The 25,855-nt window shown below is 40.3% G+C and overlaps 2 protein-coding genes across 3 annotated transcripts in view; one reads left to right on the forward strand and one right to left on the reverse strand.

Annotated features, from left to right (window-relative positions):
- On the forward strand, positions 1-25,189 carry ADAM17 (ADAM metallopeptidase domain 17). Of its 2 annotated transcripts, none has more exons than XM_081906156.1 (19): positions 1-389; positions 7,123-7,255; positions 8,176-8,309; positions 8,780-8,868; positions 9,284-9,455; positions 10,380-10,507; positions 11,772-11,861; positions 12,418-12,531; positions 12,920-13,064; positions 14,151-14,239; positions 15,163-15,315; positions 15,897-16,096; positions 16,638-16,741; positions 17,616-17,750; positions 18,708-18,838; positions 20,213-20,291; positions 22,275-22,363; positions 22,602-22,658; positions 23,363-25,189. In XM_081906156.1, exons 1-19 carry the CDS (start codon positions 230-232, stop codon positions 23,714-23,716), a joined length of 2,556 nt encoding a protein of 851 aa, XP_081762282.1. In that variant the 5' UTR covers positions 1-229; the 3' UTR covers positions 23,717-25,189. The 2 variants fall into 2 exon arrangements, with proteins under 2 accessions (XP_081762282.1, XP_081762281.1); XM_081906155.1 differs by having other exon boundaries at positions 2-389; positions 10,377-10,507.
- The window catches only part of IAH1 (isoamyl acetate hydrolyzing esterase 1 (putative)), an 11,647-nt gene continuing 9,743 nt past the window's right edge, over positions 23,952-25,855 (reverse strand). The window contains exon 7 of the mRNA XM_081906533.1: positions 23,952-25,275. The gene's annotated coding sequence lies outside the window, so the exon portion shown is untranslated. The remainder of the gene's footprint in view (positions 25,276-25,855) is intronic.

The raw sequence follows: 25,855 nt of genomic DNA on the forward strand, positions 1-25,855 counted from the left end.
CGGAGCGGAACAAAGATGGCGGCCGGCTTTCGCGCGCCCATAATGCTCCGCGGGAGGCCCAGGCGGCCGGGCGGTTCTTCCGGACTCGGGGCGGCGGCGGCGGCCTCAGCTGGGCATCGCTGAGAGAGAAGAAAGAGGGCGAGAGGACGGAAACTTATGTGAGAGAAAGAGGGAACGGAAGGGCTTGTCCGTCGCGGTTCCCTTCTGCTAGAGGAGGAGGAGGAGAGCCATGAGGCGCCGGGCGCCGCCGACCTCCTTCCCGCTCCCCACCCTGCTCCTTCTCCTGTTGGTCTTCGGGGCTCCCGAGCTGGGGGCGCTGAGGCACCCGGCCGCCCCTTCCCCTCGGCCCGCCCCACAGCACCGGGGCAGGCACCGGCCGCCGCGATACGGTGAGTTATTTGAGAGAGAAAGAGAGGTGGACTTCCATAGAGCCTTCTTTCCCCCAGGCACTTTCGGGGTGCGGGTGGGAAACCTGGGGGGAGGCGCCGCCAGCCTGACCTTCTTCCCGTCCCCCTTCCACTTATCTCTCTTCAGTTAATAGAAAATTTAAAATGAAGGAGCCCTTCTGTGTTTGGCGGGGTTTGTGCTGGGAGAGTCTCAGGCTGCCCTCGGTGGCTGCTCCCAAAGCAGCGCGCTGGAGATGGAAAGCCCAGCATCCGAGGTGCCTTTGGGGTGGAAAGGTCGCCTACTTCTGAACATGTCTACTCGGAAGTAAGCCCCAGTACGCTCAGCGAGGACTTGCTCCCAGGTTTGGCGTGCCTAAGGTTTGCAGCCTGAGTCTTTTTTCCCCTCCCCACTCCCCCCACTGCTGAATTCATATAGTGGGTGTAGTGACTGGGTTTTGGAAACTCTGCAAACTGAGAAGCTGCTCGGTTCTTTCGGTTTGGTGGGGAGGGGGAAAACCCCAGCCAGTCTTAAAGCTGATTGCACTAGAGCAGGGTTTCCCAAACGTGGGTCTCCAGCTGTTTTGGGGACTGCCATCATCCCTAGCTAGCAGGACCCAGCGGTCAGGGGATGATGGGAATTGCAGTTCGGAAACAGCTGGGGACCCAAGTTTGGGAAACCCTGCTCTAAGAGAGCAGGGCGGGGGAAACAAGTTGCTGCCTGGATGCCAGTTGGGCTGCCAGCTTCCATCAACCCCCCAGAGCCAGCGTGACCAATGGCTAAGGGCAGTGGGAGTGGTAGTCCCACCATGTCTCTCTAGGGCACATGTTCTTCTTCCCTGTTCTGGGAGCATGGAAGGAAAGATACACAGTGCTGATGTTGCATGAATGTTAATTGACTGTAGTGTTAAGCCTGTGAGGAAGTTCCTGGTTTGCCTCAGTGCTTTGTGGGAGGAAAAGGATATTGTACAGAGGACGGGGCTGCTCAGAAAGTGTTGTTGTATTTGACTACTATTACTAAGTCAAGAGCTGTGGCTGCATATAGTAGTGGTAAGCTCTCATTGTTATATCTGTACTGGATTTGGTCATACAGGTCCTGGACTGGGTGATGGGCAGAATAAAGGCCCTTAAGCTTGAAACTGAATCCTTACAAGACTGAGCTCTTGTTGGAGGGGTGTCTGTGTATGGGAACTGAGCAGATTGCCTGTTCTGTATGGGGTTACACGCCCCCTGAAGGTTCAGTGACATGTGTCACTGGAGGTCCAAGTGGCCACAGTGGTGCTACGTGCTTTCTACTGGCTTTGGCTAGTAATCCAGCTATGACAGTTCTTCATCCAGGATAACCTCACTATTGGTAACTTTAATAAAGTGCTCTAATTGAGGCTTTTATTGAGGTTGATCTGGTAGTTGTAACTGGCACAGCATGTAGTGGTTAAGTTGCTGACTAGATCAGCCAGCTGTGAGGATGTTACCCCCATTGCTTAAAGCAGGGACATCCAACTCCCAATAGACTGTGATCTACTCACAGTATAAAAAAACTGGAAGTGATCTACCTATTGTTGTTGGATAGAACACACAGTTGCTGAGCTTTTTTTTAGGAAGCCAAAGTTGTGGAGCTTTCTTTTTTGGGGGGGGGGGTGATGGAGATCACTGAGGAGCCAAAGATCTACCAGGAACACCCCGTGATCTACCAGTAGATAGCAAGCTACCTGTTGGACACGCCTGGCTTAAAGCATTACACTGGCTTCCAATTTGCTCCAGGGTCAGTTGAAACTGATGTTACTGGCATATAAAGCCCTGAACAACCTAGGACTGGGTTACGTAAGAGCATGCCTTTTCCTGTATAGGCCTGCCCGTTCTATGAGATCACTAGAGCAGGCCTTCCTGGTTGTCCTGCAGCCTGCATAACTTATCAGATGACAACCAGAGGAAGGGCTTTCTCTGCAGTGGCGTCCAACCTTTGGGATTATTTCCCACTAGGTTTCAGGCAAGGTCCGGCCCTACATGTAAAATTGGCATGTCTTGTTTTTATGGAAAACAGTGTAAACCATCCTAGAATTTTCAATGAATAAATAATCACACTTTCATACACTGTAGAATTTCTTGTTGATAAATGACAATTGATGTTTAAAATGTACAATTCAGAATCATCTCTTGCATTTGTGTCCCACATGGCAGATAGTGAGTGAATTGTGTGTAGAAATTGGGGCCTGTGGTGAGTTGATTATTTATAACCTATGAGAAGTTCAGGGATGTTGTAATAATCCTCTTCCCAAATGAATGGATGGATGAGTAATAGAGACTACAACTGGTACTGTTCATGAAAGGTTGCTAAGTATCTTTGCCTCTAACAGGAGTGCTCCTATTTGAACTTCCAGCATTCTCCTTCTCCAGGCTGTTATCTTTTGTAAGGAGGAGAAGGAATTGTTAGGCGCAGGGGAAGGAGAATTTCCTTTGACTGGCAACTGGCTCCAGTGTGTGGCGACTTCCTAGCTCTAGGGTGATGATGTGGTAGCTGAGGGGTGGGAAGAGGGGGCAGAAGAGAGGGGGATAGTAAGGATTTGGGGTGGGGAGTGAGGGGGGAGGTGAACACAAAGCAAAATGTATCAGTGAGGCGGAGGAAATAAGCAGACCAAGCTGCTTTGAAAGATGGAAAAGAGAAATAGGAATCTACCCCCTAATAGCTATTTCTGAACCCCTGGGGATTGTCAGGGAGGCTAGAGGCTGCCAAGCCAAGGGGATCCCCAGCTAGGCAGGGGATTCAGGGAGCTCTGGAAGGAAAACTAGGTGCAGGTCTCTGTATGGTTGCCAAGCAGGCAAGGTGCTAAAGTTCTGCGCCAGGTATGTATGTGGCATGCAAATGCTCACTTCTGTCTCTAGCTTCCATCTCCGCTCCCCGCTTGGCTCCTGTTTCCTTTGTCATTCTCCTCTTTATTCTGTTGCCGCTTCCTTTCCTGTGCTTTCCTTTCTTCCGTGTTCCTATTATATTATAACTATTATATTAAATATAGCATGGGATTTTTACATTTGTTGCATTCACAAAGAAGTTTGGAGATGCTACTGTATCAAAGCTGCATGCTGTTTTACATCTTGAAAGTGATGCAAAGTAGAATAAATCTGAACAACGTTGCAGAAAGAAGGCTATGCATATTCCAAGTTGTTCTTCCTTCCTTGCTTCTCCCCCACCTCTCACTGTCCTTTCCATTTCAGCTTTCCCTTCTTCACCACTCCTGCCTTTTGTTGCTGCTTCCTCCTTCTCCCTGCACTCATAACCAATAGCCAGGATGCTCATTTGGCTATAACAGGCAAAATATGGCTCATACTGCATTTGCTCCCTGCTCTTTCGCTCCAACACAAGTAGAACAGCTTTTTGGGTTGTTTTTCTTTTATTCCTCCCCTTTTCTTAAGTACCTTATGTTTTGTACTTATCTGTATACCTTGGGAGTTCACTCTACTCTATTGTTACCTTGTTTGTATGTGTGTGTGTGTGGGGGTGTCATTTTGGCTGTATAACAATGACACTCTTCTCTTCCCCTGAAGATTGGAAGTAGAGTTGCACATGCACCACTCTTTCCCTGTGGTAAGAGGCAAGTGGTGGCCATGTGATAAACAGCTGTCCCTCATCACCTAAAGAGCTTCAATTTTGTATCTGCATGTGGGGAGTGTGGTGACACTGGATTGCAGCCTACAAAAAAAATGCTCTCCGTTTTCGGGGCAGGGAAAGGAAGTTGCAATCAATTTTTATCTTTATTGTCAGTACTGTCTTTACACTTGTAGTTCCTAATTTCGCATGCAGCAATACACCGAAGCAATGTTGAAGTGCCACTAGCTCGGTGGAAGAGCATCTAACTTTGCATGCAGAAGTTCTCAGTTTGAACTCAGGTGGCTAAGAACATTATATCACAAGGCAGGGAAAGACTGACCAAGACTTGGGAGAGCTGCTGACAAACAACGTGGGTTAAGTGGAAAAAATACCTGATTTGGCGTAAAGCAGCCATATATATTCATAGAACGATATCTTTTGAGTGCCCTTGAATGTATTCTCATTTTGTGGGAAGGAATGGACAGGCAGTTGTAGGAGCAAGTGCTGGTAGCTGATTACTTAAAAATATTCTTTGGAATGGGGTGTGGAGTGTCTGGTTTCATTTCCTGGTTTTGCCATAACTTCCAGTATAACAACTTGCGTTATGTGTACATCATGCTTCCTGGGCATGTGGTTTCCACACAACTCTCTTGAGAATAAAGTCATTGACTTCTAAAGCACCTATTTCTAGGCTTGCTTGGAATAAAAAGACCTGGGGAAAATATTCCACACAAGAAAAACAGGCACTATTGCTTGAATGCAAGGGCATTCTCTAAATTATCTTTACCCTGGCCTTTGACAGTTAAAGTATTTTGTTTTGTTGGACCTGCCTCTCTTGCTTGATTTATACTGCTCTGCTCCATTTGGAATGGTGTTGCTTGATTTATGGCTCCCCCTGTTTTTAGATTTGTGTATTGTTGTAACCAACTCTGAGACCTTAAGTTGGAGGGTGGGTAATAAAACTTAAATAAATAAAATAATGAGTGTTCAGACTATTTAGAGCTGAGCTATGCAATCTGCAAAACTCAAGTGGTGGTGCTTGACGGGACCACTTTTGACTGGAGGTTGTAAGTGGCAGATTTGAATGCTCTCAGTGTTAGCATGTTTGCCATAGGCTTTAGCATGGCCTTCTCCCTGGGAGTGAAGTTTTGGACATTATTTTGTATAATCTAAACATTTAAAAATATTAAATGATATGAAGAAATGCTAACACAGACGTCAAGGTGTGTGTCAATAAAAGCGTTCAATATACTGCTGCTAAATGTGTATCCCTCTCCTTTTGTCCAGTTGTTGAATTCTGAGAATAACTGCTTCCCTTGAAAATAATATAAAAATGTTATGCTTGCAGTAATAAATCTGCAATTGTTATACCTGAAATGGACAGAAAATAAATGGAAACAAATTGATTTTAAATGTCAAAATTTTAATTTATTTAAGTAATGTGTTTGTTTGCCTTATGTATTAGTGGTTTAAACAAGCAAACATTTATAAAAGCCATGTGCAATTATTTTTGTAAATGCCAACTGTTATGGAAATGTTAGAAATGGTTAGATTTTTCAGTTGAACTGATCTAAATACTGCTGCTCTTCGGAACAGATGTAAATAAGTCATTAACATGTCTCAGTGTAGGTTATGATTAATGACAAGTAGTTTCTTGATCAGGTTTTCAGTCTTGGGCATATTATTGGTCTTGGGATACTATAAGCATGTGGAAGCTGGATTTTGAAAGTGTGCACAACTTTGACTTGGGGTGATTGCCTGGACTTAGATTCTTGACATAGATCAGCCTTTCTGGAGACTTCTAGATCCTAACTAGATACTATCTACTTTAGCATACAAAGACGTGTGGTTGTGAGGGCTGATGATGGCTCTAAACCTGCCTTCTGTAGTACTTACGTACACTAATTGGAATAATGTGTAAATGGGATAACTCTGATGTTAATATTTGCCCCTTAAATACAGAGATTGATGGCCAGTTAAGCAGTGGCAGGCTTAGTAACACATTTCGCAAAGGATGATTAATGATGTGGATGGCCAAAGTGGAATCTTTGAACATGTCATTTGCATAAATACCTTTGGAGTTTAACAGAAGTTGAACATTTCTGCTAATAGGCTGATTCTAAGTTTCTTGCATATTTTTAACCCTCACAATGAAAATATCTATCCACAATGAACACCAGCAAAGTGTGAAGCCTTAGGTTTTATTGTTCTTGTTTATGATCAATTTGTTAGCATGGTAGGTTATATTCTTGCTTTGTGAAAAATGGAGAAGAAAGTGGGTTAGATGGCGTAGACTAGAGAGAGATGAATTAGTACATCTTTATTGATAAAAGCTATGTATTAGAATGTGGTTCCTCAGCTCTTTGTGGAACCATCTATCTATCTATCTATCTGCATTTTTTCAATGGATGTATTTTGTTTTTTTTCTATGCTACAGTATCGTAATCCACACTCACCAGGACATTTCTTGCCTAAGAAATCAATTTGAATCTTATTAGAAACCTCTGGTTATATTTCTGAGTCACTGATTCAGACTAATGCTTTATCCAGGGGAACTTGATGACTGGAATGATGAAATGGTTTACTGTTTAAGTAGTGGGAGAGGGGAATCCAAAGAATAACAAATTTTATGACTCTGTTTGGACATAAATGGAAACCAGTTTCCTGCTATATGAACAAGCCATAGCAAATCTCAGGCTCAGGTTACATATTTCCACTTCCTCTTCCCCTCTCCTCTCTTATGGCTGCAAGGAGGTGCTTGTAAACTTCTGTTTTGTTTTTCAGCCAATGGGGAACCACAGTTCCCCATTGCATCTCAACTTGAGAAGCTGTGCATTGCTTAATCTCTAGGTAGTGAACCAGGATCAGAAGCCACAATTTGATCATTGTTGCTTCTCATGAAATACAGTGAAAATCCCTCAAGTTTAGCTCCTCAAATTCAAACATAATGGAGAGCTGTGGTTCATTTAAAATTGGAAGCTAAAGTTCTGAGCTCCTACTTCATGTGTGCAAAAGCAGTAGGGCGGCAGTGGAGTGTGTGAGCTTGAGTCATGCCATGGCTGATCGATGTGGTGGGAATTCTTGTCTTTTTATTACATTTAACAAGGACATTTTTCTAGCTGTTCTCTTGTTAAGCCTTCTATTTCTTCCCCACAGAGAATCTGGAATCTGTTCTCTCAGACTATGATATTCTTTCGGTGTCAAACATCCAACAGCACTCAGTAAGAAAAAGAGACCTGCAACCAGAATCCCATATAGAGAAACTCATAAGTTTTTCAGCATTGCATAGGTGAGGCATCTTTAGTGAGAAGTTTGACTTAATATTATCTTACTGATTCCCTTTAAATTGTTGATTTCTGTGTTTTTTCCTCTTTTTACGCATGCTTTTTTTCCTCAGTTCTGCTTTAATTTCAGTAATTGGCTTTTGTTTGCATTGTTGGGAGGCCTATAGATCAACAAATTTATTCAGATTATCATTAGAATTCTGTAGTGTACAGTTGCCCCAAGAAAGGTGTCCGTTCCCTTAATATTGAATGTTTACCGATTCTTATGCATTTGACTTTTTTGAGAAAGTAGAATAGCTATACACAGGAACAACTGTGGTAATTTGGGTTTCTGAACACCAAATCTTCAAAGAGGAAGAAAGAACTAAGTGTGGAAACATTACAATCAGCAGCTACTGCTCTCTTTTATAAATCTACTCTCCACTTCAGCACATACAATGTATTTAAGCAAAATTGTTCAATTTGTATTATGTATGGATTTTAGAGCATTAAGCACTCCCCTTGAACAAACACAGTAGGTAGAATCGACACACACATTAAAAAAACTTTTTTTTATTAAAAAAAGTGTTTTTAAAACTACATTGAATTTTCCATAAGGCTCACCATCACTATCTACTGTCACATTGTATATTGTACTTAAAACACACTTAAAACATATTAATTGCAGCTGTACGGCTGAGTCCAAAGACTCAAGGTGTCTCTGAGCTAGGAAAGGGGACAAGGGTTCGGCCTCACAGGTGTGCTGAGCCTCAGGGACTCAAAGCACCTCTCAAGCTCAACTTGATACCAAATGTAATATCCTAGTGTATTTGGATCCATTAAATGTATTTGAACACCAAATGTAATACCTCAATGCGTTCGGATACATTAAAAATATATAGCTGATATAAATCTCAAAATTAAATGGAAGCAAATTCTTTTACAGGCATTTTAAATTATACTTAACTTCAACTGCGGACCATTTCCCCAAAAACTTTCAAGCACTTATAGTGAATGGCCAAGGCAAGGAAACCGAATATCAAGTACAGTGGCAGGAATTTTTCACAGGACATGTTGTAGGTGAGTATAATAAGTTGTTTTTGGTGGGAGGGGGAAAGTATTACTGGATTTTTATATTGTTATAAAGAAGTGTTTTGTCATAAAGAAGTCATCTCGAACTGGCATTCTATATTATCATGAGAACTTCAGACATTGTTACTGGTTTAATCACCATTTACAAATGGTGTCACGTAGAAGTAAATGAGTTTATACCTATTTAAAATAATCCTTTGGGGGCTAGTTGGCAGATGATCTGTGTGAATCAGAACCTCAGAAGTTTAAATAATAACCATAAATTCTTGAAAAATTGATCTGAAATGCTATCTTCTCTAGAATATATTTGTGTATGCCCTGTTTTTCTTAAGGACAAAAAGATGTTGGAATACATTTGATTCATGGAATGAGTGTGGCTAGATGTGAAGTGATATGCTTGTGACTAGGAGGATGTTACAGCTGATGGTCTTTTCTTTCCTCCTCTCTCTTTACCTCAGGTCAGAGCAACTCCAAAGTTACAGCACACATAGGTGAAGACGACTTCACAGTGAGGATCAACACTGCGGAAGAAGAATATAATGTTGAGGTACACCTCTCTATTGGAATCTAGATGCAGACAATACAAACTTTCAGTCAGGTTGCTTCACGTTGTTTAATATTTCTAGGGATGGAATTGCTGTTCGTTTTAACCCTATGTCAAATGTTTCTGCCAACTGTCTGTGGTTCTGTGGACTGATAGAAACAGCCATATTGACTGGGATGCTCATGTGAAATGCTACATATGCAGGCAAAACTTACATTTGGTTTATGTACTGACCGTGCTGTTCCTTAAGGCTGGTGAACTGAGGCCTTTTGGTCAACTAATCTCTTTAGTCTGCAGTCTATATAGACACATATCTGGGGATAAGTCCCGTTGAACTCAGGGGAGTTTCCTTCTAAGAAGACATGTATAGGATCACACTGTGAAAGACATACTTAGACATCTGTTTCTCTACCTGTAGCCCTTGTGGAGGTTTCTCAATAATACACAAGATGAAAGACTTTTGGTCTACAGATCAGAAGACATCAAGGATTTCTCACGATTGCAGTCCCCAAAAGTATGTGGCTATGTTAAAATGGAAGAGGAGGAGGAGCTTTTGGGTGGAGGGCTGAAGGAGAGTAAATTAAATAAAGGTGAGTGTTAAACTGCTTGCAATAATCTTTCGCAATCGAACTAGAATTTTTTACTGTACATTAATGTATGTAGTGAAGTGAGTCTTATGGACACCGAAGAGACAGAATGCATACTTCCTAGCACACTGAAAGAGACTTATATGTAATTTTTATTTAAAACAGGCATAAAAACGATTAGGGCCAAAGATTTATACAATCTGAAGAGAAACCAGAATATTCTGACTCTTTGATGTGGAGAGAGCTTTTTCCTTACACTTAAGCAAAACAATTATTTCCGTATAAAAAAATGAATAAATAATGAGAATAATAATAAATGGACTTGCTGCCTTTGGCCTTCTTTATGATACAGTAAGAGAGAGATTTAAAAATTAGTACTTCTTTATGCTGGTGTGTGTTAAGAACTGAGAGCTCTTTTCCAGGCTATGGTCTTATGTGATTGCTTTTTAAAAATACATCACAGTCCTTTAGTTTGTAAAAAAAATAAAAATAATGTTGAACAACGTACCGGATTCAGCAAATAAAATCATATCCTGAAAGCATAAGTTAAGGAGATCCTTATCCTATTTAAATTTATTTAGTAATGTTATATGGTACATTGAGATTTTCAAAGAAGTTGTTTTAATACAATCATTTAGTTTTGCTAAAAAATAAACATAAACATTCAGAGGTATGTATAATTGAAATTTATCCTCTTACATTTGGGTATTTTCAACATGTAAAAAAAATGTAAATAATCTCAGAGACACAGTATGTCTCCTGAAAATCCTAACGGGGCCCTAGGTTCCACAGAAGTGCTTTGCGATGCTGCCCTATATTTGATTTACGTGTTTCCTTGTTTTCTTCTTGTTAATGTAATACTCAATTCAACATAAATGATGTCTTAAATGGTGCAACTTGATATCTCTTTAATTGTCACAATAGCAGATGCCCCTCGAAGAAAAAGAGCCACCCCAGACCCCTTGAAGAACACCTGCAGGATATTGGTGGTGGCAGATTATCGCTTCTTTAAGAACATGGGCCGTGGGGAGGAAAGTACTACAATTAACTATTTGGTAAGTGTTATTGTCTGCTCTTGATTCATTGATGAAATATGTAAAAAAAACCTGTTGCAGTTAGAAAGCTTATAGAATGTCACTGTTAGACATAAGAAGAGTATGTTTAAGTATTATTTTATGGATATGGGTGTGTTTGTGTAAAGCCTGATTTGGGGTAGAGTGCAATAATTCCATTTCACTTTTAATTTATACACCGCCTTTCTATATTACTATGCACAAGGCGGTTTGCAGCAACAAAATATGCAACAAGGAACACATGCCGTATAATAATCTGATCCAATACAAAAAGTCATAATGAAGCATAACTTTAAAATGGAACAACTTAGTGGTACCTCGGGTTACAGACGCTTCAGGTTAGAGACTCCACTAACCCAGAAATAGTACCTCGGGTTAAGAACTTTGCTTCAGGATGAGAACAGAAATCACTTGGTGGTGGCGCGGCAGCAGCAGGAGGCCCCATTAGCTAAAGTGGTACCTCAGGTTAAGAACAGTTTCAGGTTAAGAGCAGACCTCCAGAATGAATTAAGTTAATAACCCGAGGCACCACTGTATATGGAATAATAATAATAATCAATAATCTATTATATTATAATAGTACATAATAAAACTAAACTCTCAAAACATCAGCATATAATAATTAAATCAAAAATCACTTTTAATAATTGCATTAAATCACTACTAAACTATGACCAATAGAAATAATGGCAAGTCACAATGCATAAAACGGGCTCTCTTATGCTTAGAGTTTGTGTATCTTGTTACTTCGCGATACTGTTGATCCAATTTGATTTGCTGTTTCCTCCCACTGTCTTGTATAGTGTGTTTTAGCCTGAAGGGCTCTCCAAATGCTGAACAGCAGTTTAAAATATCATAACAACATGTATTCTGAAAGGAAGCGGTCATGGTGGTTGCACATGTTGCTTTAATTTTATCCTCTTCCTCCCCCCCACCCCGCCCTAAACCAACAACATTGGCAGCTTTGCCTACTAAATCAGAGGTGGAGAACCTGGCTCGCTCCAGATATTGTTGGACTCCAACTCCCATCAGCCCCCGCCAGCATAGCCAATGACCAGGAATGATGGGAATTGTATCAATCTGTGCCACAGATTCCCCACCCCTTGTACAGAACTTTGGAAACCCCTTTCAAAGCTCCTTGAAAGCTTCCCTTGGGTTTTTCTTTTCTTTTCAAGTGTTAAAATATGTTTCAGAATCTACTGACAAGAGACTGGACCCGAGTAACTTCTCCCTTTTCTGTGCCTAGATTGAATTAATAGACAGAGTGGATGACATCTATCGAAATACATCGTGGGATAATGCAGACTTCAAAGATTATGGCATACAGATAGATCAGGTATTTAGAAAATACTCTTTGGATAATGTTCAGATTTGATCACAGTGTATTTGTGTGTGTGTGTGTGTGTGTGTGTGTGTGTGTGTGTACGCACACCATTGAATGCAATGGACCTTATGAAAACATAGTCAATAGTAGTACAGAAAAGCAGGCTAGAGTGTCATTGATAAAATTCTTCATCAAGAGAAATCCAGTTCTGACGGTACACATGAACGATGTAAATCACAATTTTGCTTGATATGTTTAATTATACAACGTTGCATCAACTTCTGGTTTACTGGAATTTCTGGACAGCTTTCCATACACTCCCCCCCCCCATTTATAGTCAAAATTTTCTGCCTATAACTAGGATGTTCAACTTACAGTAAGTTTAAGGTGCATTCTGCACTGATTCCATTTAACGGCATGCTTATTAGGTGCACAGCGTAAGCAGAATTGACCTAATTTTCTGAATCATCTGAATTATAAGGAGAAAGCAGTGTGTGTATCAAAAAAACTGCTTACTGAGGCATCTGAACTAAATTACTTAAATTATTTATATATCTTTTGAATCTAGATTATTGTTCACAATGAGTCACAACCTGTACGTTCCGGGGAAAGACACTACAACATGGCAAAAAGTCCTCTAGATGACCGTGAGGATGCTTGGGATGTGAAGGAGCTGCTGGAGGTAGGCTGCGTGTGTTCTATGATGGATACAATGTAAGCACCCCACTTATTAGAAAGGCTTGTCTTTCTAATAAATTGAATGCTTACTACAAGTAATACCGCATGCTTGCTAAAAGTAATACTGTGCGTTAATTATTTTAATCCAAGAGGCTTATCTAGGAGACTCCAAGTACCCAAGTACTTTATTTCAGGAATTTTTTTAAACTAGCTGTTAGTAACTACAATTTAAAAATGATTGAGGGCAAGTCACTGTTTTTAGACAAGGATGATGGACCAGGTGATCACTATTGAATGATGCTGCAATCTGCAAAGCTTGTTAACCAACAGTGTCTCATTTATGGCGTAAAAATTTTCTCTAAACTTTGTTTGGCACATTTCCCTCTTCACAGCAATTCAGTGCTGATATAGCAGACAGAGCTGCTCGCGTGTGCCTTGCGCATCTCTTTACCTACCAAGACTTTGCTCTGGGTACTCTTGGACTGGCTTATGTCGGATCTCAAAGGCCAACCAGCCATGGAGGCATCTGCCCAAAAGGTAATGTTTTTCCCCATTTAACAAGTTTGCTTATTGTTTGTCAAAGTGCCTAAAGATAAGTGTACATCCAGGATATGTACTCTTTTAAAACGGGTTGGTGGTCTGTAGATTACTCCTTATCCAGAGGCTGTTCTAGTGAGCAGGAGTTTTGCTCAGCATCCCTATTGCATTTGCAGTATAGCTTCTTCATTCATGGTATCCAAGTTGTGTTAGTGGGACACATCATGGGTGGGCAAACAAAGGCCCGGGGGCCAGATCTGGCCCAAGTGCCTTCTAAATCTAGCCCGCGTGTTTTTATATGAGTAGAATGTGTCCTTTAATTTAAAATGCATCTCTAGATTATTTGTGGGGCCTGCTGGTGTTTTTACATGAGTAGAATGTGTCCTTTTATTTAGAATGTATCTCTGGGTTATTTGTGGGGCATAGGAATTCCTTCATTCCCCCCCCCCAATATAGTCCGGCCTCCCACAAAGTTTGAGGGATAGTGGACCTGCCCCCTGCTGAAAAAGTTTGCTGACCCCTGGTGTACATCACCAGTCCAACACTATGCATTACTGATACTATTAAGAGACAGAGGATGCATTAATGAGGATACAGATTAGGGTTGTTTTTTTCGGGGTCGTGGTGGTAAAGGGCTTGAACTGGAGAAAAACCTAATTTTCCCCAAAACGTCTGTCTTTCAGCTATCTAGCATATCGTAGCCACTGCTTATAAGAATGAAGTTCATGGTATGTGTCTACACACTCCAGTGTGCTTTAATGCACACATGGCAGTTCCTCCCCAGTGACTTGGTGGGGTTGTGCCTTGAGGCTACTAAGACACGAAGCAATAATTTGCAAAAGAGGTGGTTTCAAATGTAGGCCTGCCTCTACTTGTGAACATTTCACCTTCTGTCCAGTTCTTGCTCTGAATGCCACCCATGTCATAAGGTCGCCACCAGGGTTAGAGAATATATTCATCTCAGCTGAATCTGATAAGCCACTGAGGATTGCAGATGTTCTCAATTTTAGGCAACAGGCAAGGTTATCAAGGCTGTGTAAATGAATCTTAAATGCTGTAACATGATTTTCTACCTTTTTTTTAAAGCTTTTCCTAGTCCGAATGCTGGAAAGAATGTATACCTCAACAGTGGCTTAACCAGCACAAAGAACTATGGCAAAACCATCCTTACAAAGGTATTGTAAGGAGTTGTGGGAAGTGGTTTCTTAACATGCCTTACAATTCCCTTAGTAGCTTCTGAGTTGATGCCCTCTTAGATCTATTTTTTATTTGTCCAGTTGGTTATTTTCAGTTGGTTTCAAAGCTTGTTTTCTGTAAGTCCTGCTTGATATTTTTGAGTACCATAGTTACCTCTGTGAGCATTTCTGTCCCTCTTTGGAAAGCTTTTGACCTTTTGGTGCCATTGTCAATCTGTCTCTTGGCCCTTCTCCAATTGTGCTGTGAGATGAAATTCTCTCTTACACTTCAAAGCAAGCTTTGGGCATCTTTCTTTGAAATGTTTATTTTCTCCATACATGTCCAGTATTAATTCAAAAAGGATTGTTTAATTAGCTCCAATTAGACACATCTTTTTGTTTTTATTAACATGGGTTAGTGAGGAGTTCTGGTGTTACACTGCTGTTTTCAGTTGTGTCATCACTGCCCCCCCTTCCACTTGAAGACATGATTATGAATTATATTCACCTTTTGCTGCACTAATAAAATTTGAAGAACTTTAACTACCACTAGTGAGCAATCTGGCCGTTTCTGTGTGTTAAAGTAAAATTATCTGGTAGTCTTACATTTATAATACAGGTATTTAGAGAAGTGTTTCCCAACCTTGGGCCTCCAGCTGTTTTTGAACTACAACTCCCATCATCCCTGACTAGCAAGACCAGTGGCAAGGGATGATGGGAATTGTAGTCCAAAAACAGCTGGAGGCCCAAGGTTGGGAAACACACACTTCATTAGCTTCTCAAAGGCAGCCTATAAAAGACTGTGTGATGTTAGCCCCAGCTACTCTGCGTGGCTCCCAACAGATTAAAAACAAAATAAAACATCAAACATTAAAAACTTCCCGAAAATGAGCATGCTTCTTTTGTGTATATATTTTTATAAGGAAGCCGATTTGGTTACAACTCACGAGCTGGGACACAACTTTGGGGCAGAGCATGATCCTGATGGCTTGCCAGAATGTGCCCCCACCGAAGATCAGGGAGGAAAATATGTTATGTACCCAATTGCTGTGAGTGGTGATCATGAAAACAATAAGGTATTTTTTAAAATCATCTTTCTTTCTTTCTTTTTCTCTCTACCTCTGTGTTTGTGTGTGCGCGCGCACGCCATGAGTGTGTGCATGCATATATTAAAAACCTATGTAGGCAACTTGGTTCCCTACATATGGTAGTGTTGAATGGAAAAGGGAAGGAACCTGGAGGTCATTATTTTACTTAATATTTGCATTGTCAAACTATTTTTTAAAAAATTATTTTGTAAGGAAGGACCAGTGTGGCAGAGGATAAGAAAAAGAATGGACAGAGGAAAAGATGTCAAGCTGTAGATCAGGTTGTGGATGGAAGAGGAAGGCTAAGGCCTAGTATACATGGGAGTTATATGCCAACCAAAGTGTCTACTCTGCTTTCTGAGTTCTCACCAGATACACTTGTTTCCTTTGAATTTGCAGGCAAGAAGGCTGCCGATGAGAAAGGAATAAAAAAAATTACCAGTTGAATTCCATACCATATTTTGCACTTGTGCGGCAAAACTAATAATTATATATAGGTTTGCACAATCCTGAATTAGTAGCTCTCTCACCACTAATTTGTTTCTTCCTCTTCTTATTGACACTTTCAGATGTTTTCAAGCTGCAGTAAAGAATCCATCCTTCGGACTATTGAAGCCAAGGCGCCAGAATGCTTCCAAGAGCGCAACAACAAAGTATGTGGCAACTCTAGAGTGGACGAAGACGAGGAATGTGACCCAGGCCTCTTGCGTCTGCACATTGATCCTTGCTGCACATCTGAGTGCAAGCTGAAGCCAAATGCCAAATGCAGGTGAAATATATTTCCTACAAAAGGGGTGGTGGTGGGAAATGTGGGGCTGGCAAGAGAGTTTGTTTTCTTTTTTTTTTTTCATAGTTGAGGAAACACATGATTATGCTTGTTTACTTTTATGATGCTGTTTATTTTAAAAACATACATTGTGTGACATGAGTTTAGTGAACAAGAGGCTAGTCCTTTGAATAAACTCTGATAGTTCATATGTCTGCATTATTGAATTGTTGGTTGTCAGCTACTTAACTCGTAGCAAAGATGTAATTAAGTATTATGCCCCTTTTTTATTACTGGTGGGGTAATTGGTGATTGCATGTCTAAATTAAGTGTATAGATAAATATTTTAGAACTGCAGTGTGTGTGTGTGTGTGTGTGTGTGTGTGTGTGTGAGAGAGAGAGAGAGAGAGAGAGAGAGAGAGAGAGAGAGAGAGAGAGAGACACGAAGAGACATTTCTGACCCTTCCTTCTGCTACTACTTTGGGTTTGTAATCCTGAATATTCAGATGTCTAAGTTTATTCTTTCTCCCTTCTCATCCCTTAGTGATCGCAATAGCCCCTGTTGTAAAGGATGCCAATTCGAAAGTGCACAGAAAAAGTGCCAGGAAGCCATCAATGCCACCTGTAAAGGAGAGTCCTATTGCACAGGTACATCATTGTAGCTGTTAGTTACTCATTCACTTTTTGTCTTATGCATGTTTTAAAAGGTGTGTGCCTGTGCATCTTCAGCTCCTTCCTAATTTCCATTTCCATCAGTACAGTGTGTTTACCTTGTTTTGGAATAATGGGAGTTACTTAACCTTAACGACACATTTTTAAGGCTGTCCCAAGAAAGGTGCATTCTAAGAGATGCATGTTTCTGACTTGGGAATCACCTGGCGGGCGGGGGTGGGGGAGTGTTTGCATTAATGTGTGGCATTGCAATAAAGCAAAAATGCTTTGGCAGGCTTATTTTGGGATGTTAAACATAAACAGGCCTTTCCTATAGAACATAAGAGTGGAGCCTTTTTTACTCTGGGAACCAGATCTTTATTTGGATCCACTCCCGTTGGCCAACTTTGACAGGTGCCATTGGAGTTGTTCATCCTGTATTTGGCTCTTTGGGCTGTGCTGATGATAGAATTGGCAAAGCCCTTTTTTCTTATGACCATCAATAGATGGGAAGCAGGGGCTGGGGGCAAGAAAGAAGCCTGCTTTTTGCAGGCATCAGCTGTGTGAGGGAGATGTCCTTCTTTCAGTGGATGCCTGCAAAATCTAGTGTTGCCTCTTGGCATCTGTAGTAGGAATCTTCTTGAGGGAAGTCTTTCAGAGAGACTTGCTGTGTGATGGAACTTGTGAGGACCTCTTACCTGTCCTTAGCAAGCCATAGAAATCCTAAACATGTCTGCTCAGAACTATGTTCTGTTAAATTTTCCCTGGACTTCATCCCAGGTAAATGGGGTTAGGATTGCAGCCTTACTTTGTTTATTTCCAGATATTCATATCCTGATGCAAGGCTTATTCTCACTAAATCTCTTCATAGGCAATAGCAGTGAATGTCCTCCCCCAGGGAATGCCCCAGATGACACTGTCTGTGTGGATTTGGGCAAGTGCAAAGATGGAGCGTGCATACCCTTCTGTGAGTGGGGGAAGAACCAGAGTTCATGCGCCTGTAATGGTAAGGAGGATTCCCTTACATGATGAGCCAGGGCTTACTTGACATTGAAAAGTGATTGCTCAAGCCATAGACACAGCAAAGCGAAGGAGAGCAGCATGCATTTTTCCTTTAGAGCGCTGTTTCATTAGCTAGAGTAAGGTCTCCTTTTACCAGGCACAAATATTGTCTGTGCTGGGGTCAGATCAAGTTACAGCTTGAATGAACTGCCAGACTTTGTTCAACTCTCATCATCCCTAGCTAGCAGGACCAGTGGTCAGATTATGGGAATTGTAGTCCCAAAACAGCTGGAGACCCAAGTTTGGGAAACACTGTTCTAGAGCTTTGGTCAGATGGTAATGGTAAATGTTTCTCTGCTAGTGCAATGAAGCTGTCTTATATCAAGTCAGACCACTGGTCAATCTAGCTCAGTATTATTGGTAGAAGCTCTCAGGTTTCAGGCAGGAATCTTTTCCAGTTGTACCTGGAGATACCAGATAGAATATTTGGCCTTTTGCATTCAAGGCATGTGCTCTATGCCCTTCCCCAGTTCCCTGCCTACTCATTTACTTCTTGACCTTGTTTATGTGATAGAGCTAGTACTTTCCAGTGCCACTCTTTGGAATAGTTGAAATAAAATGTTTTATTTGGTGTTGTTCTTGTTACTTGGGACTGATTGGTAAGGAAGCTTTAAATATCTGTTGCAGGGGGACTAACCCTTGGATATCTCCATTTCACTCTGGGTTTGATGAAGTTCCTTTTTTCTTCTTACCAGAGTGAAGGGTGCTGCTTCTTATAAATTTTAAGTTGTTGTCTGTGTTTGAGTATCATCAGGAACTTGTTCATAAAATAGTGTGGTCTTCAAGAGTAGACTAATGAATTGAAAAGCTGTATGATCAGCAAAGGGAAATTACGTTTTTGTAAAGGAGTAATGCATAAATATCCCAAAAGCTAACTATGAAGTTCCATGTTTAATTTCAGAAACGGATAACTCTTGCAAGGTCTGCTGTCGAGACAAGGATGGGAGATGCAGCCCAACTGTCGATGACAACCGGAATTTCCTGTATTTGAGGAAAGGAAAGCCATGCACTGTGGGATTCTGTGACATGAATGTGAGTGTATACAGGGTTAGGATAATATTTTTCACCACCTCAAAGCATATTGGCGCAAAATCAGAAAATAGATCACTGTGAAATTTTGTTCTTGTCGCATCATGTCCTAAAATTGGTCCCAGAGCAAAACCAAAATGGTCAGCTTAACACTGTTGCTGTGGTTTTTGCATCATTTGCCTATTTTCTGGTTCTTCCCTCTATCCATCTACCTTTCCCCCCTTTCTCTTTATACCCATAGAACCACTCAAGTAGTTTCATATACCATATGGGACTTTAGGCAGATTTTTGAGCAGTTTGTGTTTATTTAAACTGGCCACCTAGAGCAAAGTGTCCAGTTAACACCCATTGATACTACTTAATTTCCTAAACAACGGTGTGAATCTGCTCACTAAACAGTGTTAGTTTTACAGCTAAATAGAACATGATTTACCGTGTGTCATTTCTATTACCAGGTTTTGCATCTCTGTTGCACTGTGTACATTTTGCATTTTCTTTTCTTTTTTTAAGCTATGGAGGGAAATGTATTTAAAATATTCTCATATAGGGTCTCTTGTGACCAGTACCCATAACAGTTAGATTAAGTATCGGAATATAAGAAGCTGCGCACTGGGCTATTCATCTTTTCTTCCCCCTGCCAACCATGTAAACTCCATCCTCACAAAAAAGAAATACTCAAATACTGATAGATATTGAGTAGACTGTAATACTTGCTTTTCAACACCTATGCTTTGTTGGTAGACTATAAATATTCATATTTGGGAAATAATCAAATTGGTTCCTTGTTTGCTCAGAAAATCTTTCTCTTAACTCAGTATATCTGGCAGAGGCAAATATGTTGGTAAAATTTAATTTAAATTTCAAAAACCACTATTTTTTATGCATTATGATCTACTGTTCAAAGAAGACAAAATTACTTTTGGTTATGCCTAAAGTAGAGGCCTTCAGATTCCAGCCGGAGTGTTCCACCCACACAATATTCCTTGCCCTTTCCTCCCAATGTGACACATGGCTGGTGCTCTTTGTCACACATGTATTGAGCTCATAGTCATTTCAACAGGAGAAGAAAAGCCCCTTTTAAAGAAAGCTCTGTATTTCTGCTCATGCCCAGCTGCAGTCTTAATTCACATCACATATTTTCCTTCCAGAAGCTTCTTCAGTGTTACAATATAGCATTGTCAAAACAAATTCACTCTGTAAGTTCCTACCATGCTGTGGTTTGAGGCAAAATATTAGGTGATAATTGACACCCAAGCACATAAAGGGGCTTCCTCCCAATCTTTACATACCCTTAAACCATAACTCGTTCTCTCAAGATAGAATGACTGAAATTTACATTGCATAAAATGGCTTTCTAAGAAACATTATGTCTTGCAGGGTAAATGTGAGAAGCGTGTGCAGGATGTGATTGAGCGGCTTTGGGTTTTCATTGAGCAGCTAAGCATCAATACGCTAGGTAAGCTTCCCTTGAAATCCATAAACCTGTTCTTATCCTTGCTGTTCTGCATTCAGTGCCTTGATCTTTTGATTTCAGAATGTGAGCATTGAAAGCAGGTGTTTTGATCACTGATTTTGATGTCACCACAGGTAGTGGTACTTAATGTTGTTTTGTAAGTGGTAGCAGGAAAGTGCAAGACTGTACTTCAAGGTGTGTCTGAAGATCATATGTTGCCAAGCTGAGACGATGCTTCTGGCCTCATGATCAAATCTCATGAAAGTGGGTGCAATACAACTTGTATGGCAGTACAAAGCATATTGCTGAATACTTAAGTGACCTTGATAACACAACACGAACACAGGTCATCTTTGCATATTGTAGTTGAACTGTGTAGCCCATTCTGCTTTAAGGTTTATTTTCTAGGCACGTATATGTTGAGTAGAAGAAATCAAGCATTGCCTTGCTTGGGTCAGGCTGGGATCTGTTTGGTGAGAGTTTGCTAGCAGAGCATGAAGGAGATGGCTGTCATGGGGGGGGGGGTAATCCTTCCACAGGAAATTTGGACACAAGAGTTCAAATTTGCCTATCTTGGCAAACAGTTGTTGATGGGCCTGAAATTGTCTTTAAAAAAATTAAAAGGCACCACCACCACATCTTGTGACCACAAATGACTGAATTGATGTGTACATGCAATGCACTTGTTCAGTATAACAAACAACATTGCAGTGTGGCATACTCCACTCTTTCAGCCAGCTGTGCTTTACTCCCGAACACTCCATTCCATTCCATTGGACTGTGTTTGAGGGGTGGTTCCCTCCTGTTTGTTTCTGTATTCTTTTATTTCTGAAAACCTTGGGGCTCCTCCAAGTCTTCTGATATCATCTCAGTGGCTACATAAAGCAGCAGCTTGGAGACTGGGTTCACTATTAGCATAGAGGGAATCAATAACTCCCCCCCCCCCAAAAAAAATCTTGAACTTGCTAGTAATCAATTTCATTGGGTGATGCTGGGTCCTGGTACTAGGGGAGGGACACTTTATTCCATGCTTCTATAATGCTCAGATTGAAAACAAATCTTCAGCTTATAAAAGCACGGAATAAAGTGTCAATGAAAGAACTCCCTCCCATAGTATGAGGAACCCAGCATCACCCAATGAAATTGATTACTAGCAAGTTAAAGTATATTTTACATTTGTGGAGATAAAGCTCATCAATTGGCTTAGCTGGGTTATTTATTAAATGCTTATTTCATGCCGGCAGCATGCTTATGGCACTGTACAGATTAAAATACTTAGAGTTAGATCCAATACTGATATGGTGAAGACAATTTGGTCACACTTAATTGATTTCTGCATGTTTAGTTAAGAAAAGAATTCAGAGTAGTCTCTGAGAATGAAACTATCAGCTGGTTTAAGTCACAGAAAGGAAACACATTGTAGAATCTCTTTCACTAAAGTTATGTAAAAACACTTTTTTAAGGCCAGTTAACTTGCTTGTGTCTAACTTGTTTCCCCCTCAGCTCAGGTAAAGTAGATTTCCAGAGTTACAATCCTACTATTTGAAAGTTGGCAGGTAATAAGATAAATGGCAGTAAAAAAGATCAATTGTTGTAGGGCAGAATTGAAATAGTTTTAATTAAAAACAAGAACACCCACAGAAGTCTTGGAGAACTAAGAGAGCGCTCACTTGCAATTCCACAACATTGGGAAATACAGTAACATTTAAACAGTTTGAAGATAAGCCATTATATCCAACTAAGTCATAATCAGCTGGACTCATGAACATTTTCTTAGGTTTTTAAATTCATTCTGATCAACTTTAGTCCATTTCAGTGGGTCTACTCTGATTTAAAAACAAGCCATTCAGAGTTGTATCTACTGATCAAATTATATGATCCTGTGACAGCAGATGAAGTAGCTACCACTTATTTGTAGAATTCTTAACACTGGACCCAAATATATTTTGTCTGCCTCTAAAATTGGGTGTATCTCTTCTTTTACAGGAAAATTTTTAGCAGACAACATAGTAGGATCTGTGCTTGTATTCTCCTTAATATTTTGGATTCCTCTAAGCATTCTTGTACACTGTGTGGTAAGTTTCAATTACAAACCTCATGAAACAGATGCCTTTAATTTAAGTGAGGGCAGAAATTAAAGAGAGGTGTTTATATTTTGCTTCATTTATTAAACACAATGTGCAGGTGAATATACTTGAGCTTTACTCATGATAGTGGGTAGTTAAACATTTAGGGAAAGTTCTACCCTGAAGTTAATCGGAGTGGGTGGGTGTCTTCCATAGCTGACTTGTTACATTTCCCTCTTTTTAATAGGACAAGAAGCTGGATAGGCAGTATGAAGAGAACACCAAATCTCTGTTTGGCCCCAGTGTAAGTTTGCTTTTTGCTGAATAATGTTTTCAGTATCCTCTATTTGTTACAAAACAGATGTGACAGGCTTGCAGAGACATCTTAGTACTGAGAACTATTCATGATAGTTAGGATGAACAAATTTCCATGGAATAAATGTATCTTCCAAAAGTTGATACACTTTTGGTAAACCACGCTGGAAGTTTTGTAGAATTGTGGTATATACATCTTTTCGTTTTTAAGTCATGAACTTGCTTTCTGTTCAGCTGAATGCTCTAATTTTGTAGTACTAGGAATTCCTGTTCCCAGGGCATTTACACTTGTCTACTCTCATTATTTGGATTATTTGAATCGGCTAGCATTAGTGATAGACGGAAAGTTCTGAGCACCAAAACATCTATACCCCATACTCCTCCAACATGTTAAAAAGATATTGAAGAAATGAAACTACAGTTACTTCAAGATCCTACAGTTCATAGTACATCAAAATTATTAAAGTAACTTGCCACTACTGATGCCAGGATTTGTATCTGCCAGAATTCTGGGATTGGTAGTGCGTGCTAGTCAGTCTTCTGCCATCTGTGTTGAATCTTAGTACTTCCTGGTAGCCACCTTAGCTACAGAGCATTTGTGGACAGCTTGTCCAGAGATTGAAGAGGTCTGGCACTGTGTTTTCGGTCACCAGTATTGTTCCATAACTGTGCTGCTTGTTTGTGTCCTTGCAGAATGTTGAGATGTTGAGCAGCATGGATTCGGCCTCTGTTCGAATTATCAAGCCGCCTCCTGCCGTGCCATCGACTAGCCGGCTCCAGCCCCTGCAGCCTATTGCACCAGTCTCTGTGGCAGCAGTGGTTCCAAAACTGGACCATCAAAGAATGGACACCATTCAAGAGGATCCTAGTACAGACTCTCACATGGAGGATGATGATTGCTTTGATAAGGTTCCTTTCCCAAACAACAGCACAACTGCCAAGTCATTTGAGGATCTTACAGATCATCCTGTCACAAGGAGTGAGAAAGCATCGTCCTTCAAACTGCAACGCCAACACAGAGTGGACAGCAAAGAAACGGAATGCTAGTCTCTAGCTCCCTTTGGAGCTGTTGGCTCTGATGTGCAAAAATCATGTTCAATTTGATGAACTAAAGCCATTTCATTATAGAAATATCTTGTATGTGTATATATTGTATTGAAAAACAGAAACAAGGAAGTGACCTACTGCAGATGCTGGCCATGTGTATGATCTTCTTTAGTTTCAGTGTGAGTGCCATGTACACACAGATTCAAGTGTACTGAAACTTTTTGAATTTTTTCCCTTGTAGTCTTGATTTGAACATTTCCTTCAGCCTGTGGCATAGAGGCATAATCTGCCTAATACCAATTGTTTCTTCGTATTTTTATAATGTGCCTTTTTCTAGTTGAACAGCACTGCAAATTTTTTAGAATACAGAAGCCCCAATATGTAGTGATTTACCTTCTTGTATTTCAGCATTCAGCAGTATTTTTCTTTTAAGATGGAAAAATGAGGTGAACATTTTAAATTAAGAAAGACTTATGAAGTGTTATGGGGGAGGGGGGTTTAAGGTAACGCAGCAAATCTGATAAATGTTTTGATGGTCGTTTGAAACAGGACTTTTAATTATGCAATTTTTGACCAGAAGCTAGTAGAGACCTAAGTAATGTTTAAAGTTCCATTTATTTCAGCAGGGCTTTAAGGGCACATGACAATGTCATGGATGATGGCCTTTTTTCTACAAAACCAAGTGGGTAAAAATGTGCATTGAAACTTTACTCCTTCAGCTGTGTGGGGAGATAATTTTATTCTAGCAAATTGCTGCCTGCCAAAATTTGATTAAAAATAGTGCTGCTGATTGTCGCTTTCGTGTGATAAACATCTAGAAAGGAGATGTCATGAAAGCATATAGATGTGTAATGAATACAGTTTTTTGCTTGTTTGAGGGGGTGAGGTCCAAACAGAGTTCCTGTCCCCCTCCCCAAGCAGCCTGTCATATATGGATGGTTTGGACATCTCCTGAGATCTGTAAGCAATAACACCTTCATGTTGGTTGCTGAATTCATGTGGTCACTTCCTACCCTTTCTTATAGCTGGGGGTGGTGTTGAGACCCTGCAAAGTTTTTTTCCCCTTATAAATTGGCAGGAGATTGATTTCAATATTGGGGCCTGTGACTATAAAAATGCATGGACCGAAAAAAGTGGTGTTACTGCTTAAATAACTATTTTGCAAACATAATCATGTCCTACATTAATTTGTGTAAAATGTACACATTTAATAGCTGCGTCAAAAGCCAACAAAGTATATAAAAAATAATCCTCAGTTATGAAAGACTTGTATTTTTTCATATCTGATCAACCAAACCTGTGACAAATGTGTCTTTTTCATGGATATTTGTTACACTAATACTTGAACTTGTGCCCTTTTGGTATTTGTATCTATAGTCTGATTTTAGATATCTTACTTAGCAGTAAAATTTTGTGTGAAAAGTGAACTCCCAATACAATGTAATAAAGTGATTTTTATACCTCTCCTTAAAAGCGCTGTGTGCAAGCTGACTTCTCTTTGTAGTAAATGCACCTTCTGTAGAGGTGTGATTTAATCAAAGGTATATTACCATGATTGCCTGTAATAAACAAAGAATGGATTAGTTATGAGTTCAGGTACTGTTCTTCCCTTTTTATTGCATTCTGAAATTCACTAGGATGAAGTATTTCATTTTAGTAGTTGGGTTAACACCAGCATTTTGTATGCTAAAGATAAGTGACCGAAATAGGATTTTGGGACTGCCACAACTTAATGTTATCTGCCATTTTCCAATAAAATCCCACTAAATTATTTCAGTTCCAAGATTTAAGTGGTGGCTATTGCCAAAGTTTTTTATGAAGTGGGATTAATGTTGGTTTGCACATTAAACTTTTAATTAGACACTGGCCCAATTTAGCAGTCACATTAAATCATAAAGCATGATAGGAACAAGTCACAGCAGACACTGAGCTCTTATGCTTTCCCCTTGCCCTGACCCATATTGTCCAATATCTTCAAGGAGTTCAGAATATAATTTTTTGCTCTACTACTTATGTCAACAGTAACTACAATTTTGTCAGTTTGGACAATGTAAGTTGTGCTTAAGCAAAAATAGAAAGAAAAGCTTCTGAACTCCTCATGGCTGAACTAAAGCAGCAAGTGGAGACCCTGCCAGGAAA

This window comes from Podarcis melisellensis (genome assembly GCF_964234715.1).
Source record: "Podarcis melisellensis genome assembly, chromosome: 3".
Lineage (NCBI taxonomy): Eukaryota > Metazoa > Chordata > Lepidosauria > Squamata > Lacertidae > Podarcis > Podarcis melisellensis.

Coding starts and splice junctions, on each gene's coding strand:
- ADAM17 (XM_081906155.1), top strand. CDS start 230: ATGAGGCGCCGGGCGCCGCCGACCTCCTTCCCGCTCCCCACCCTGCTC. Junction 20,292..22,274: donor GCTAAGCATCAATACGCTAG/GTAAGCTTCCCT, acceptor CTTCTTTTACAG/GAAAATTTTTAGCAGACAAC. Junction 22,659..23,362: donor AATCTCTGTTTGGCCCCAGT/GTAAGTTTGCTT, acceptor GTGTCCTTGCAG/AATGTTGAGATGTTGAGCAG.